Source organism: Dromiciops gliroides, chromosome 4, assembly GCF_019393635.1.
Source record: "Dromiciops gliroides isolate mDroGli1 chromosome 4, mDroGli1.pri, whole genome shotgun sequence".
Lineage (NCBI taxonomy): Eukaryota > Metazoa > Chordata > Mammalia > Microbiotheria > Microbiotheriidae > Dromiciops > Dromiciops gliroides.
The window spans coordinates 220,963,331-220,978,695 of record NC_057864.1 but is presented as its reverse complement, the minus strand read 5'-3'; the positions used below and the strand labels follow the sequence as shown (position 1 = coordinate 220,978,695).

At 42.0% G+C, this 15,365-nt stretch overlaps 1 protein-coding gene across 3 annotated transcripts; it reads left to right on the top strand.

Annotated features, from left to right (window-relative positions):
- C4H17orf99 (chromosome 4 C17orf99 homolog) lies at positions 1-14,414 on the top strand. 3 transcript variants are annotated; one of them, XM_043962914.1, is made up of 6 exons: positions 1-90; positions 381-416; positions 2,511-2,810; positions 4,318-4,587; positions 5,769-5,865; positions 14,132-14,253. In XM_043962914.1, exons 1-6 carry the CDS (start codon positions 57-59, stop codon positions 14,133-14,135), a joined length of 741 nt encoding a protein of 246 aa, XP_043818849.1. In that variant the 5' UTR covers positions 1-56; the 3' UTR covers positions 14,136-14,253. The 3 variants fall into 3 exon arrangements, with proteins under 3 accessions (XP_043818849.1, XP_043818847.1, XP_043818846.1); XM_043962912.1 differs by lacking the exon at positions 5,769-5,865 and having other exon boundaries at positions 2,511-2,807; positions 14,132-14,414; XM_043962911.1 differs by lacking the exon at positions 5,769-5,865 and having other exon boundaries at positions 14,132-14,414.
- The last annotated feature ends 951 nt before the right edge of the window (positions 14,415-15,365 follow it).

The window sequence follows — 15,365 nt, the reverse complement described above, 5'->3', positions numbered from 1 at the left end:
GGGTGAATGAGTGAAGAGGAGCATTAGAAGGAGCAAAGGGATCTGAGGATTAAGCTATGGAGCTTCTTCTGCTCAGCATGACCATGCTTGGTGAGCTAACCTTGGATCAGTGGGCACAGAGAGGGCAGGGGGAGGAGTCCTAGTGATACCAAGGGTTAGGTTGCAGAGTATGGTCTGGAGGCATGCAGGGGGACAAACTGGAGGTACAAAGAAGAATGAGACCTGGGACTATCCCTAGTGCCCAGTGTCCTCTGCCTTGTTCCCATAACCTCCTAGGGATCAAACACTTCTCTCTGCTTGCCCTCCTTTGGCCCCTCAGGCTGTCTTGCCCCTTAATTTTACGTTGAGACCTCTTCTTACCAAACTTGTCTCTTTTACAGCCATCAGCAGCTCCTCCAGAGTGCAAAGAGAAGAAGGTGAGTCCAAGACCAGACAGGGGACAAGGAGCATCTAAGTCTGGAAGCGGCAGGGAGGCAGTAACAGGACATTTACTGGACCCCATTTCTGCCACTTATTATTTGCGTGGTCTTGGGAAAAGCCCTTCACTCTTTTTTTTTTTTTAGTGAGGCAATTGGGGTTAAGTGACTTGCCCAGGGTCACACAGCTAGTAAGTGTAAAGTGTCTGAGGCTGGATTTGAACTCAGGTCCTCCTGACTCCAAGGCCAGTGCTCTATCCACTGCGCCACCTAGCTGCCCCAGCCCTTCAATCTTGAGTCTCAGTTCCTTCATCCGTAAAGTGAGGGGTTTGACTAGATGACCTCTGAGGTCCCTTCCAGTTCTAAAATTAGGATTGTATGATCCTATCCTGTAATTTGAAGTCCATCCCCAGGTTCCCTCCTATACTGGTTGCATGGGGCCAGTCTAGATACTCTGAGGTTGCTGGAATTAGGAATCCCTTTGGCCACAGCTGGAACTGCAAACAGAAAGCACTAGAGAATAGATAGCCCAGAAAAAAAAGGGGGGGGGAATATTTCATCAGGACCAGGGCCAGATGTAAGCTAGAGAGGTAGCCAAGGGCACCACACCTCCCAGAAGATGCTGCCAGCTCTGGAGGAGAGTGGGATGAGTTTGAGTAGTAAGGGCTTGACTCCCTGAAACCCACACTTCCCTCTTGCTCCATTCTTATTTTTTGTTTTTTTAGTGAGGCAATTGGGGTTAAGTGACTTGCCCAGGGTCACACAGCTAGTAAGTGTTAAGTGTCTGAGGCCCGATTTGAACTCAGGTACTCCTGACTCCAGGGCTGGTGCTCTATCCACTGCGCCATCTAGCTGCCCCTTGCTCCATTCTTATTTCCTGGGTAAGTGGGCAGGGGCACATAAATCCAGCTGTGCCCAGAAAGGCAGGAGATTTGAAGGGAAGCGAGTTTTCACTGGGTTTGTGAGGAATGTCAGACTTTTTTTTAAAGGAAAGGGAGCAGCAACAGCTTGAACCAAAAGAAGCTGCCTGAGTGGCCTGGCCTGGCCTGGCCTGTCTTGGGTGAGAAGAGATCTTATGCAAAAGAAACCTTTGTTTCCAGGGTACTCACCTTCCATTTCCAGGATCCTTATCAAAAGGTATAGGTCAGGGGCCCACTCTTCAAGGAGTCCCACAGTCCTTCTAGAAAGATAAGGCCCCAGCCAGGGGAGCAAAATGTCAGAAGTGTTCTAGGGTTGGCATAACCAGGAATACAGGGACCCAGAGTAAAAGACTGTTAGACTGACTCAAGCTCTTTTCTTTCCCCCCTTCCCCAACAAGCATGGAGGATAAATCTCCTTGGGAAACAAGGGGATTAATCTTTTCAACAGGAGAAGGGAGTAGCTGAGGTTAAGAAGAGAATGGATTTTCCAGTGATGGGGTCTGGGTAAGGACTTAGAAGTCCTGGAACAAGAGGTTCTAGTACCTACTGTGTCACCTTCTATGTATAAGATCCTGAGCAAGTCACTCTTTGGGTCTCAAACATTCATCTGTAAAATAAGGGAGTAAAATCATAGAGTTAGAATGGGCAATCCCCACTATTTTATAGGTGAGGAAACCAACGCTTCAAGATGTACCCAAGGTCTCGCCAATAACAAATAGCCAAGCCAAGACTCAAACTCACATCCTCTGGCCCTAAGTCTAAGGCTGTTCCCACTATACCACACTGCTTCTCCAAGTACTAATACCCTATGGTATGAGTCTATGACCCAGAAGTCTTGCCTTGTTGTCCTTTGTCCTCCAGCCAACCTGCTGAGGTGGTATTTACTTGAGAGAGAAGGAGCTACCTAGAGTTGAGTAGAGAGAGAGTGAGGAAGGAAGGGTCAGAGTAGAATATACCCAATAGTCTTTATCATCTCCTTCATGCTTTGAAAAAAAAATTTTTTAAACTTCTTCACTTTTTCCTTTTCTATTTATTCTCTCTCCCTTTCCATTTCATCTTTTTCTTTCTATTGCTTCACTTCTTTCTTCTCTATTGTCCCTTTCCTCCCCTTTCTTTTCTTCTCCCTGAGATCATGCAGGTAAAGAGAGTTTGCAAACCTTCGTATTCTCTACAGGAGTCCTGTCTAAACCCATCATCTCTTACAAAATCATCAAGATCTTTCCAAGAAGCCGATTAGTTCATATTTTATGCCACTCAATTCAGGGCCCTCCAATGATAAATTACATCCTCATGGGGACAAGTGACATCACGGTATCGAAGAAAATCATGGATAATGGGCTCCCAGCCAGCTTTCCCATTCTTGCCACATTCAAGTCTCGGCCAGATTTACTCAACTACTACTGCCAAGCAAGCACAGCTATGGGGCAAACAGCCTACAGTGACATACTGAAGCTCTTCTGGGAATTGTGGGGTAGTATGTCCCTTGGAAGAGGGGTATGGAATTTTGGGGGGAGAATAGCAGGGCATCAAAGCCAGTGGACTGTTGGGGGGCATGGGGCTTTATGGATTAGAGATTAGGGTGGGACAGGGGCTGTGAGAACAAGACCAGCTAAGACAGGTTACCAGACAGCTTTAAAAGGTCCAGCCTACATTTGCTGGCTCCTCTCTCTAAAAGTACAGATTATGTTTGTAGGTGGAAGGAAAAGGACCTTAGAGATCAGGTGATCTAAAAATTCAAACTCTTCATTTTATAAATGAGGAAACTGAGGCCTAAGGATTATTTTGACTCTGACATTAACTCAGTCTGTGACTTACCAGGTGTCCCAACTCCCAGAAGAACTCTTTCTACCATACTATAAGATCTCAGAGTAAGGTTCTTTCTTGGTGTAGGCCGCATGAAAACCAACTTGAGAAATGTTGCCTAAACTGGAGGGGGATAGGATGAAGAATAGAAAGAAAATCAATAAGTCAATTAATCAACAAGTTAAATGATTATTTATTAATCAAGGGAGAGGGGGGCATAGAGAATAAGGTGAGCAGGGATGGTGCTTTCTAGGAAAGGACTCCTATCCCCAGAGACTCTTGTCTCTGAGACAAGATCTCCTGATGATGGTTGTAGGTGCTGTAGGGGACACACAAGAATAGCAATCAACCTTTATTCAACTCTAATCACATGTGATGTATGAGAGGCAGATAAGAGCCAACGTTGGAATCAGAAGGATTTACGTCCAGCCTCTAAAATGATCAATTACAAAAGGGTTGCAGATTTGCAACCTCCCTTGTGGAGGGAGTTTCCATACTGGAAAAAATCACAGGATTCACACAAAAAAATAAAATAGAATAAAAATATATACAGTGCTCTGCACCAGATGCTGGGGAATACAAAGATGAATAAGAGGCAGTCTAATAAAATGTCTCCTGACTCCTAGGAGCTGGTTGGGGAGATAAAGCTTACCCCTATGGACTAATATTGAACACCACAAGGCAGAATATAAGACGTATGGTTTATCGTGTTGTTCAGAATATAAACACTATACAGAAGAGAGGAAGGAAGACACTTACTAAGTGCCTACTATGTGCCAGGCACTGTGATAAGCACTTTACAAATATTACCTCATTTGATCCTCACAACAACCCAGAAGATAGGTACTATTATTATCATCCCCATTTTGCAGTTGAAGAAAATGAGGCAACTAAAGGTGAAGTGACTTGTCCAGAGTCACACAGCTAATAAGTGTCTGAGGTGACTGGATTTGACCTAGCCAGAGCTCCAATAGTAAGGCTGTGATTAGTTCAGGACCTCCAGGAAATGCTCTTGAGAAATGAACTCTTAGCTTGATGAGTGAAAAAGGGGAAGACAAGATGTTAGTTGGGCTAGATAAAAAAGACACGGTCCCCTCCAGTTAAGCCAGAATTCTAGGCCCCAAGAACTTTATACTTACTTACCATTTTCTCCTCTTTTCCCTATTCTTCTTCCACAGTGCCAGTGTCCCAGCCTCAGGCCAACTTCACCCTGATGGGCACAGGATCAGGACAGATGGTGGTGGTGTCATGCCTGGCATCTAAGGGCAGTCCACCCATCACTTACATGCTCTGCAGGAAGGATGGGTACATCCTAATGGAGAAGACACCCCGTCCTGGAAGACCAGCCAACTTTTCCTTCCCAGTAAATGAACTATCAGCCTGGTATGCATGCCAGGCCAAGAATTTTGGCAGTATACAGTACAGTGCCCTCACACTGGTGCCCCCAGGTAAGAAACCCTTTATTTGGACAAATGAGGAGGGAAGGGAGAGAAGCCCAGGAAGAATTAAATCCCCTGAGGAGGCTGCCACTGATAGTACCCATGTGTCTTTGAGGTCATTGATGGTTTGGAATCTGAGCATCTCACAGGCTGTAAGGATCTGTAATTGAACTTGTGTGAATACTTGCCAGGGGTGTGCTGGTAAATATTTAATAACTGGCTCTCCAGAAAACAATAACAATAAAGTGACCATGACACATTTTTAAGTTGAATCTGCCTTATTAATATTTTTCCATCCCTTTTTTTTTTTTTGGTGAGGCAATTGGGGTTAAGTGACTTGCCCAAGGTCACACAGCTAGTAAGTGTTAAGTGTCTGAGGCCGGATTTGAACTCAGGTACTCCTGAATCCAGGGCCAGTGCTTTATCCACTGCGCCATCTAGCTGCCCCCCCCCTGCCCCCATCTCTTTCCTAAGACTAGACAATCAACAAAACAATAAATCAGCCTTGATTTGTACCATTTGCTGATTTCTAAGGCATAAAAGGTCACACTGAAAATTAATTTTTTTAAATAAACATTTTTATTTAAAGTTTTCAGTTCCAAACTCTATCCCTCCCTCACCCAGAAAATTTAACAATCAGCTTTTTGAGGTCAGTATGAGCAGGTTCTAGCCCACCTCTTCCTGTAGCCTTTATATATCTTAGCTAGTCTTTGTGGACTGCTATGGCCAAGCTAATTACCTGGTAGCCAAATTTCTGGTCATGATCCCTTATGAATTTAGCTTCAAATTTATGTCAACAGATGATGTAACTGGGCCCATATCCAAAGCCTTTCTACATTAGTAGGGTCTACCAGAGGTTTTATTCTTCAGGTACAGCCTTTAAGAACCCAGTCACTGGGAGAGGGCTTAAAGGATGACCTGATAGCTAAACTATGAAAATCCCCTCAACATTTGCTCTTTGGCCAGGGAAGAACTAATGGTCATGGGACCCAGGCCTTGGCCGCAGAAGAGGCCAGCATGCTCACACCCAAAAGCAAAAAGACAGGTTCCTCTTTCCCACTTCTCAACATTTCCTCCAAAGTCCTTTCCAAATCTTTAGATTCCATGATTTCTTATGGTTGGGGTGGGGAAAAAGACACTAAACCTGGAAGGAAGTCTTCAATATCACTGCTTCCCACTATGGCTCACAGGGGAGCTGCCCCTGATACCAACTTTTGTACTGGCTGCAAGTCTGACTGCTATGGTGGCTGCCACATTCATCATCCTGTGCCAGAACATGAAGATGAGGTGAGGGCTATGAGCCAGGGGAGGGCAGTGTGAGGGAAGATGGGGTTAGGAGAAGCAGTGTCAACACTGGGGCAAAGGGTGGAGAGAAAGGCAGACATGATGGCGTTCGGTAGGGAGTTGGAGGGTTAGCTGTGCATGGCTAGATGTTTGAGTGTGTAATAGTTTGGGCTGTGGTCATTGCCAAAGAGTTATTCATTCCCATAGGAGATTCCTAGGGACCAGAAAGACCTGACTTGACTGCCTTCCTTCCTTCCTTCTTTTCTTCCTTCCTTCCTTCTTTTCTTCCTTCCTTCCTTCTTTTCTTCCTTCCTTCCTTCCTCCCTCCCTCCCTCCTTTCCTCTCTTCCTTCCTTCCTTCCTCCCTTCCTCCCTTCCTTCCTTTCTCATTTCACAACCACTCTCCTGCAATGACAATGACAATAGCTGACTATATAGCGTTTACTATGTGCCAGGCACTGTGCTAAGCACTTTATAATTATCATCTAATTTAATCCTCATTCCAACCCTGGGAGGTGCTATTATTATCCTCATTTCACAGATGGGGAAACTGAGGCAAATGGAGGTTAAGCGACTTGCCCAGGGTCACACAGATGATAAGTGTCTGAGGCTATATTTGAACTTAGGTCTTTTAAAATGATTCTCTATGGTCAAGATTAGTCATAGTTGTATGTTCAATTTTGTGTGTGTGGGGGGGGGTTTGTTCTTTCCATTTGTTGTACTCATTGTTTATATTGTTTTCCTCATTCTACTTACTTCACTGTATCAGTTCACATAAGTCTTCCCATGTTTTTTCTGAATTCCTCTTTTTTTCTTTATCTTGTGGCCCAACAATATTGCATTGCATTACATTCATATAAGGTAGTTTCCTCATCAATGGACACTTATTTCGCTTTTTTTTTTTTTTTGCTATCACAAAAAAGTGCTGCAAAAAATATTTTGCTATATCTGGAATTTTTTTTTCCTGTCTTGGACCTCACTGGAGCATATGTTTATCATCAGAATAGATTTCCAGGTAAAGTATATAGATAATATAGTAACTTTTTAAAAAGCATAATTCCAAATTACTTTCCAGAACAGTTGAGTCAACCCATAATTCAACTGACACTGTCTTTTTACAGCACCCCAACATGGATTATTCACATTTTTGCCATTTTGTTAATTTGCTGGGTGTGAGGCAAAGCCTCAGAGTTATTTAAATGTATATTGCGGGGGCAGCTAGGTGGTACAGTGGATAGAGCACCAGCCCTGGAGTCAGGAGTACCTGAGTTCAAATCTGGCCTCAGACACTTGACACTTACTAGCTGTGTGACCTTGGGCAAGTCATTTAACCCCAATTGCCTCACTGAAAAAAAAATAATAAATGTATATTGCTCTTATTATAAATGATTTAGAGCAATATTTCTTATGGTTTTCTGAGAATTATTTTGAGAATTGTTCATATCTGTTGATTCTCTCTCTATATATATGTATATATACATATACACACAAGGAAATAGCTCATGAACAAGTATTTATTTTCTTTTTAAAAATAACTTTTTATTTATATCATGAAAATTTCTTCCAGTATCCCTTCCCTCCCCATTCCCAGGGAGTTAGTCCACATAATATTATTTTAAAGCATAAAAGAAAAAGAGAAAAAGACTATCAAAACAAATAAATACATAGAAAATATATGAAATGGACCATACCCATGGACCTCCCACCCCTACAAAAGAATGGGTTGGGGATATCTTCTCATTTCTCTTCTTTGGGACCATGTTTGTTATTTGTAATTTTGCAACTTTCACTTTTATTTGTTTTGTGGTTCTTTCCACATTATTTGCCTCAATTTCCTCAACTGTAAATAGGGATAATAATACTACCTACCTCCCAGAGTTGTTGTGAGGATTGAATGAAATAATAATTGTAAAGCTCTTAGCACAGTGCCCAGCATGTATTGAGCACTAAATAAATGTTAGTTGTTGTTATAGTCTGTGTATATATATGTATTTCTGTGTGTTAGCTAGGTGGCGCAGTGGATAGAGTACCAGGCCTAGAGTCAGTAAGACTCATCTAGAGTTCAAATCTGGTCTTGATACTTACTAGTTCTGTGACCATGGGCAAGTCACTTAGTCCTATTTGCCTCAGTTTCTTCATCTGACAAATGTGCTAGAGAAGGAAATGGCAAACCACTCCATTATCTTTGCCAAGAAAACCCCAAATGGGGTCACAAAGAGTCATACATGACTAAAATAATTGAACCACACACACAAACACACATACATATGCATATATACATACATATGGCTCTGCTTACTTCACTCTACATCAGATTGTAAATTTTTCATTACTTCTCGGTATTCATTATATATTCATCATTTCTTACAGCATAGCAATAGTCCATTATATTTATAGACCACAATTTGTTTAGTCATTCGCCAACTTTTTGGCATCTACTTTGTTCCCAAAGTAAATTACCATAGTAAGTGCTGCTATAGATATTTTTATGTATATCAGGACTTTCTTCTTATCAATGGCCTCCTGGGGTATAAGTGTAGTAATAGAATTTAAGGGTCAAAAGGTATGGATCTTTTAGTAATTTTGATTGCATAATTCCAAGTTTCATTCCAAAATAGTTGTGCTGAATCAGAGCTCCACCAACAATATTCTACTGTCCCTGTCTTTCCACAACTCTACCAATATTGATTATTCCCATATTTTGTCATCTTTGCCAATTTGTGGGATGTGAGATAAAACCTTAGGGTTGTTTTGATTTGTATTTCTTTTATCATTTTAAAATCACTAATAGGGGACAGCTAGGTGGCTCAGTGGATAAAGCACCAGCCCTGGATTTTTAGGAGGACCTGAGTTCAATGTGGCCTCGGATTACTTGACACTTCTAGCTGTATGACACTTAACACTCATTGCCTCGCCAAAAACAAACAAACAAAAATCACTAATAAGTGATTTAAAGCAGTCTTTCATATAGTAGTTAATAGTTTGTGATTTGTCTTTTGTGAACTGCTTATTCAAATCCTTTGACCACTTGTGTATTAAGGAATGGCTTTTGGCCAAACGTGCATTTGTACATATACACACTTATATGTTGTTAGTTGTTTAACTCTTACCTTATCTGAGAAATTTGATAGAAAGATTCTCCCCCATTCCTTCCTTCCCTAAATATGCTAATTTTGTTTGTGCAAAAGTTATTCAGTTTTATGTAATCAAAGTCATTTATTTTGTCTTCACTACCTCCATCTATTTGGTTAAGGATATATCTCCTGGGGGCCGCTAGGTGGCGCAGTGGATAGAGCACCGGCCCTGGAGTCAGGAGTACCTGAGTTCAAATCCAGCCACAGACACTTAACACTTACTAGCTGTGTGACCCTGGGCAAGTCACTTAAGCCCAATTGCCTCACTAAAAAAAACAAAAACAAAAACAACAACAACAAAAAAGATATTATATCTCCTGGGGCAGCTAGGTGGCACAGTGGATAAGCACTGGCCCTGGATCAGGAGGATCTGAGTTCAAATCCAGCCTCAGACACTTGACATTTACTAGCTGTGTGACCCTGGGCAAGTCGCTTAAGCCTCATTACCCAGCCAAAAAAAAAAAATTTAAAAAATGAATATATCTTCTACCCATAGCTGTGAAGATATGATCTGCTTCTCTTCTAATTTTTAATAGCCTAATCTTTAATATTAAAGTGATATATCCATATTGAATTTATCATGGTCAGTTATGAAGCACCTACTCTGTGTTCAGTACCAGTACATGCAAAAGATAAAAATGAAACATTCCCTGCTTTGAAGCTCACTTCTAATTAGTAGAAATGATGAGAACACTTGTAAATAAAAAACATAATCCAGCGAGGAGGGTATTAACAACTAAGAAATGAAGAAAGGCCTCACTGAGGAAGGAAGTGACAGTTCAGTTGAGCCTTAAACAAAGCTAGGCATTCTACTGGGCAGAAGTGAGGAGCGAGCCTTTTCTGGCATGGAGAGAGCTCATATGCAAAGGCATAGAGGTAAGCAAGAAGAGCAATGTGTGTGAGGATCAGGGGCTTAGGCGTGTTTGGCTGGACTGCAGTGTTCCTGAAAGAGAGAAATGTGCCACATGATATATCTGGAAAGAGTCTGACAGACTGTAAAGGGCTTTAAATACCAACTGGGAAGTTCGGTTTTTTGTCCTAGAGGGAGTCGCTGAAGCTTTCTGAGCAGGGATTGGACTCAATCAGATCTGTAGCTTAGAAATTTCAATCTGGCAGCTAGAATAGTTTGGCTTGGAGTGGGGGAAAGCCCTGGAAGAGGAGACCAATTAGGGAGCTATTGCAATAGTCCAGGTACGGGGTGATGAAAGTACGAAATAGGGTCACTTGTAGTGTGAGGGGAGAGAACAGATGTAGGATAGAGATTCATGGAAGTAAAATCATAAGACTTGAAACTGTGTTGAAATTGAGAGGGGAAAAGTCAAAAATGAGGCAACTAGTCATAGAGATTTGAGAGTTGTAAGAGTCAGTAGGAAAAAATCGTTAGACTTTCTAGGATCCAGCTCACGTATAATCTTTCTCACAGGGGTGTGTTGGCAATGTTTAACTATCTCTCCAGGGGGGAAAAAAAAAAAGAAACACAAACACCACAGAAACAAGTACATACCACTTTTAAGTTTAATCTTCATCATAATCCTTTTTTGAGGGGTGGTGAAGCAATAAAAATTAAGAGATTTGCCCAGGATCACACAGCTAGGAAGCATCTAAGGCTGGATTTGAATTCAAGTCCTCTAGGGTTGGTGCTCTATCCACTGTACCACCTAGCTACTCCAAGTTTAATCTTCATTATTAGCATTTTCTCCATCACATTCTTAAGTCTAGACAATCAACAAACAACAAATCAAGCCCTGATTTGTAGCACTTGCTGATTTCTAAGATAGAAATGCTTACACTGAAAATGTAACAATAAATGCTCAAATGGGAGCTGGCTCTTTCTTCTCCAAGCATGACTCCTGCCCCCTTTCGTCTCTAACCTTTTCACTTCCTTAAAACTCAGATGAAGTCATTGCCATTTGGAGGGCCTGCCAGTTCAGAAAGCTGAACAGGCAATTTTTCTTACTTGTTACTCTCCTGGTGATTTCATGAGTTGCTGTGATGCGATGCCCCACTCCCACCTTCCATGTTTCACTTGCTGGCCAACCTTCTTGGGAGGGGCTGCTCCTGAATTTAGCTATGCTGGTCCTCAGATAGGAGAAATAAGGTTTGTTTTATCACCATCCGGGCCAGAAGTCTTCCCTGCTTGGTGCAACACTTGCCACAGTCTGATATCTACTTGAGCAGTTTTAAAGAACAAGGTCAATCTCACACTACAATGAGGTTTTCAAGGGGGATTTTTGTGGTAGGGTTGTAACTGTATGATTGAATAACAACACACATATCTGTCACAAATCTTTTGAAATGTTAAAGTACTCTGTACAAAGAAATGGAGGAAATACCTCTGTGGATGGCTCCTGACCTCAGTGTTCCCAACCCTCCTGGGGTTTCTACAGGATCCATTCAACACCTTTGTCTCCCCGTGACTTTTGCCAAGTCACTTCATTTCTTCAGGCCTGTTTCTTCATTTACACAAAATGAGGGACTTGGGCCAGATGACCTTCAAGTTTTCTTCCAGCTCTAAATAATATAAACCTGTCACTTTATAGAATCTCATGGAGATGGTTATAGGAGGGGGCAGCTAGGTGTCGCAGTGGATAAAGCACTGGCCCTGGATTCAAGAGGATCTGAGTTCAACTCTGCCCTCAAACATTTGACACTAGCTGTGTGACCCTGGTCAAGTCACTTAACCCTCATTACCCCCCCACACACACACACACAAATTTCTAAAAAAAAAAAAGAGATGGTTATAGGATCCTCAGTACATGGACTGAAAGCCAGAAGAAACTTTGGAGCTCATCTAGTTCTCACAAATCCACAAATAAGTCTATCATTTTATTGATATGTGTATTCTTTCCATTGATGCATACCCCAACTGTTCTGGGCTGAGTCTGACTCAGGTAGTTTATACCCAATATTGGAATAGAAATGAGATAAATTGTGGGCTCCTCAAGGGCAGAAACTGTCTTTTATCCTTTTGATATAGTGGGAAAATGGGTACGGGTTGGGGTTGGGGTTCTTGGGAATTCCTCTTTAAAGAATTACACCCTCTTGTACACAAAACTTAGTTAGAATAAGGTGATAGTTTATTTAGGAGCAAGGGAAGGGAAGGGTGGGGGAAGAGAAACCATGAAAGAAATCCTTGGACTTTTCATGGGGAGATTTGGCATAAAGCACATGGCTCAGAGGTACCAAATCTCCTCGAACAGGAGACCGGAAGGTACTTTTATAGGGGACTGATGGGGGTGGCCCATCTGCCCGTGAAAAGTTCCTTTAGTGAGAGAGGACCATCCCCCACTGGTGGTAGCTGGGGGAATTGGGTGAGGAGTGGAGGACCATCCCCCACTGGTAATGACTAGAGGAATTGGGTGAGGGGTGGCTACAGATCCCTCTTCAGGACACAAAGGCCGCAGCCACACCCAAACTTATCTCCCCAGGGTAAGGGAGACCAGAATGAAGGGTAGGAATCCCAAGCTAGCTCAGTCCGATTTGGTTCCTCTAGGCGTTATCTGTCCTCTGGTTTGGTTTCTCAAGGAGAAGATTCCTCGGTGTGCCCCAGAGAAATTCTGGGGTGCTCTGCGCCCCATGACACTTTGAATCCCCATTACTTAGCATGGTGCTTGGCACACATAGTAGGTGCTTAATAAGTGTTTTTTGACTGACTGACAGATGCCCATAAGTTAATTCAACAATTAACAAATGGAGATTCACTTGATGCACGAGAAGGCTATTCAACAAGGATATGTATTCATGAGACATCTCCAGGTTGATTCAGCTGAGCTAATCTCCCCTGCCTCAGTTTCCCATGGTGGTTCATCAGCCAAACATTTGAGAATATCTACAATTCCTGTGGTTGTTTAAACTCAGGTGACCAGGAAGTCATATTTATGGACTGAGCCTTTAGTCCCCTGAGCCAATTAAGTCTTGAAGATGGGGGGGGGGGATTAGCCTAATTTGCATTAGAAAGGGACTACTGTGCCTGGGACTTTGGGTTCAAAGACCTTACATTCTATCAAGAATGTAAATAAAAAGACATTGCTCCCACCACAAAAACCCATCCATTCTAGCCTATCCTATGTGATTCTTGGCCATGTCCTCACGTAAGTTCTAGAAAGTCAGTTGATCAAATGTGTTAAGGGCCTTCCTTGATTTCTTTTGACATCATGAGATTACCAATGGAGCATGTGTACTCTCCATCAATTATACCTAACTCTTGCCATGTGACTATCCCATACATTTTGCTCCTACATTTCCTTAATAATAGTCTTCACACTGATTTTCTTTTCTAAATCTTCTTTCCATAATGTGCTACATCTTGCTCATGTCCACTGTATGCCTTTTCCAGTGACTGCCCCTTTTCCAACCCCTTTCATTTTACAAGTGAGGAAACTGAATTCAGTATTTGTCTAAGGTCACAGGGGTAGCAAATGTCAACATCAATACTTACCTTCAGTTTCACTGTTTCTAAATATAGTGGTACTACTGCATCTCCTCTGGCCTGCTAAGCTTCCACAACTCTGTCCCAAACCCTGACATTTTTGCTTTTTCCAAAGTCTTCCTCTTTCCAGAGCTGGATCTGTGTTGAGGTTTGGGAGTGGATGAAGAATTAGAGAAGGCCAGTGGATAGGGACTCTGGACCATAATAAATCATGGAACAATGCTCTCCTCTGTATGTCCGGTGTAAACACTCTCCTCTGCCAGAAGGAATGTCTGCCACCTGCTTCGATGGGGGGGAAGGGGGGAGGAGGGCGAGCAATGCTGGCTAGTTGCACTGGCTATGTATGTCTGTGTGGGGGATGTATTAATGGGATGAGGTTCATGTGAATGAAACAAGGTTTGAAAGCTACAAAGAGGATTTGCAAAAGAGATATAAAGAGAATCTGTCAAAGAGATAGAGAAAGGTTAAAGATACAAGCAGCAAAGAGGAGGAAATATAACTTGTGAAGTCTTGGTGAATTTTCTAGGGTCCTGGCTAGAAAAACAAAGTGAAGGATACTTGTAAGATTGGGAAGAGAGTTAGGATTTCTGGGTTCTATGTCAGGCTCTTGCTCTGATTCATCATGTTATACCTTCTCACTTTGTGATTGAATTTTCCCTTTTGTAAGATGGAAGAAATAATTTACTCTCTTCCTTTCCCTGGTATAGATGAACTTATATCAATAAAGCAACTTGCTATGACAAGTTTTGGCATGGAGTTTCAATGTGACTATCATGAAGCATCACCATCATCATTAGCAAAAGATCTATCAAGATGCATCACCATCGTCTTTAGCAAAAGATCTTGATGTCAAACAGATGTTCCAAAGTTCCAATCCCGAGCAGCTAGGTGGTGCGTGGATAGAGTGCCAGCTCTGAGTCAAGAAGACCCGAGTTCAACTCCTGCCTCAGACATAGCTGTGTGACCCTGTACAAATGACAACCCCAATTTGCTTCCCAAAAAGTAAATAAAATTTAAAAATTAAACAAATACCCCCAGCTCCCCAATAACATTAAATAAATACACCAAGAAATGGTGGTTCATTGCCTTGTTGGTTCAGGGTTTTTACCAAGTTTGAAGTTATAAATGTGTCTCCTTTTAGGAAGAAAAGCAGATCAATGGAAGGAATAAGAAATAGAGTGAAGGCACAGAACCCTGTTTCCAATGACTTTTAATTCAATTTAATACATTTTATCAAGTGTTTACAATATGCAAGGTGGATTGAGGGTACAAAATCAAACAAAAACCCCCACAGGCTTTCACTTCCAAGAGCTTATATTCTACTGGAACACATGACACATCAACAGATATTTTTATAAGATAATTTGAAGAAGAAGAGAACAGCAGCTGGGTTGAGGGGAGACCAGGGAAGGCTTCTCCAAAGAGGGAGCATGTGAGCAGAGCATTGAAAGAAGCTAAGGATTTGTGAGAGACAGTAAGTGCATTTAGAGGCAGAAAGACTGCAAGAGCAATGATATGGAAGATGGCAGAAGGCTGAGTGTGGGAGAGAGCAAGTGGGCTGCTTTAGCTGGTGAAACACTATCCATAATGGAGAATAGTGAGAGGGTCTTTCCATTAAAATCTGAGAGAGAAAGCAAAGATATACATTTATTATCGCCGTTATTATTGTATATAGTTCTAAAAGTACTAGCGACAGCAATTCCACTGGAAAAAAGAAACCGAAAACACAAGTAAAAAAGAAACAAATTTATCACTTTTTGCTGAGAATAAGATGGTCTACCTATTGTCAACTGGGCCTGACTCTGACCATTCCCCTGGTTGTTTTGATATTGGAACAAAATTAAATATCTTTAGGTCATTCAGCATTTAAGAAAAGGAAATGTACTTACCCGCAGTAGAAAAAAAATATTGTTTCAGATGAATCTTCCCTGCACCTGAGTT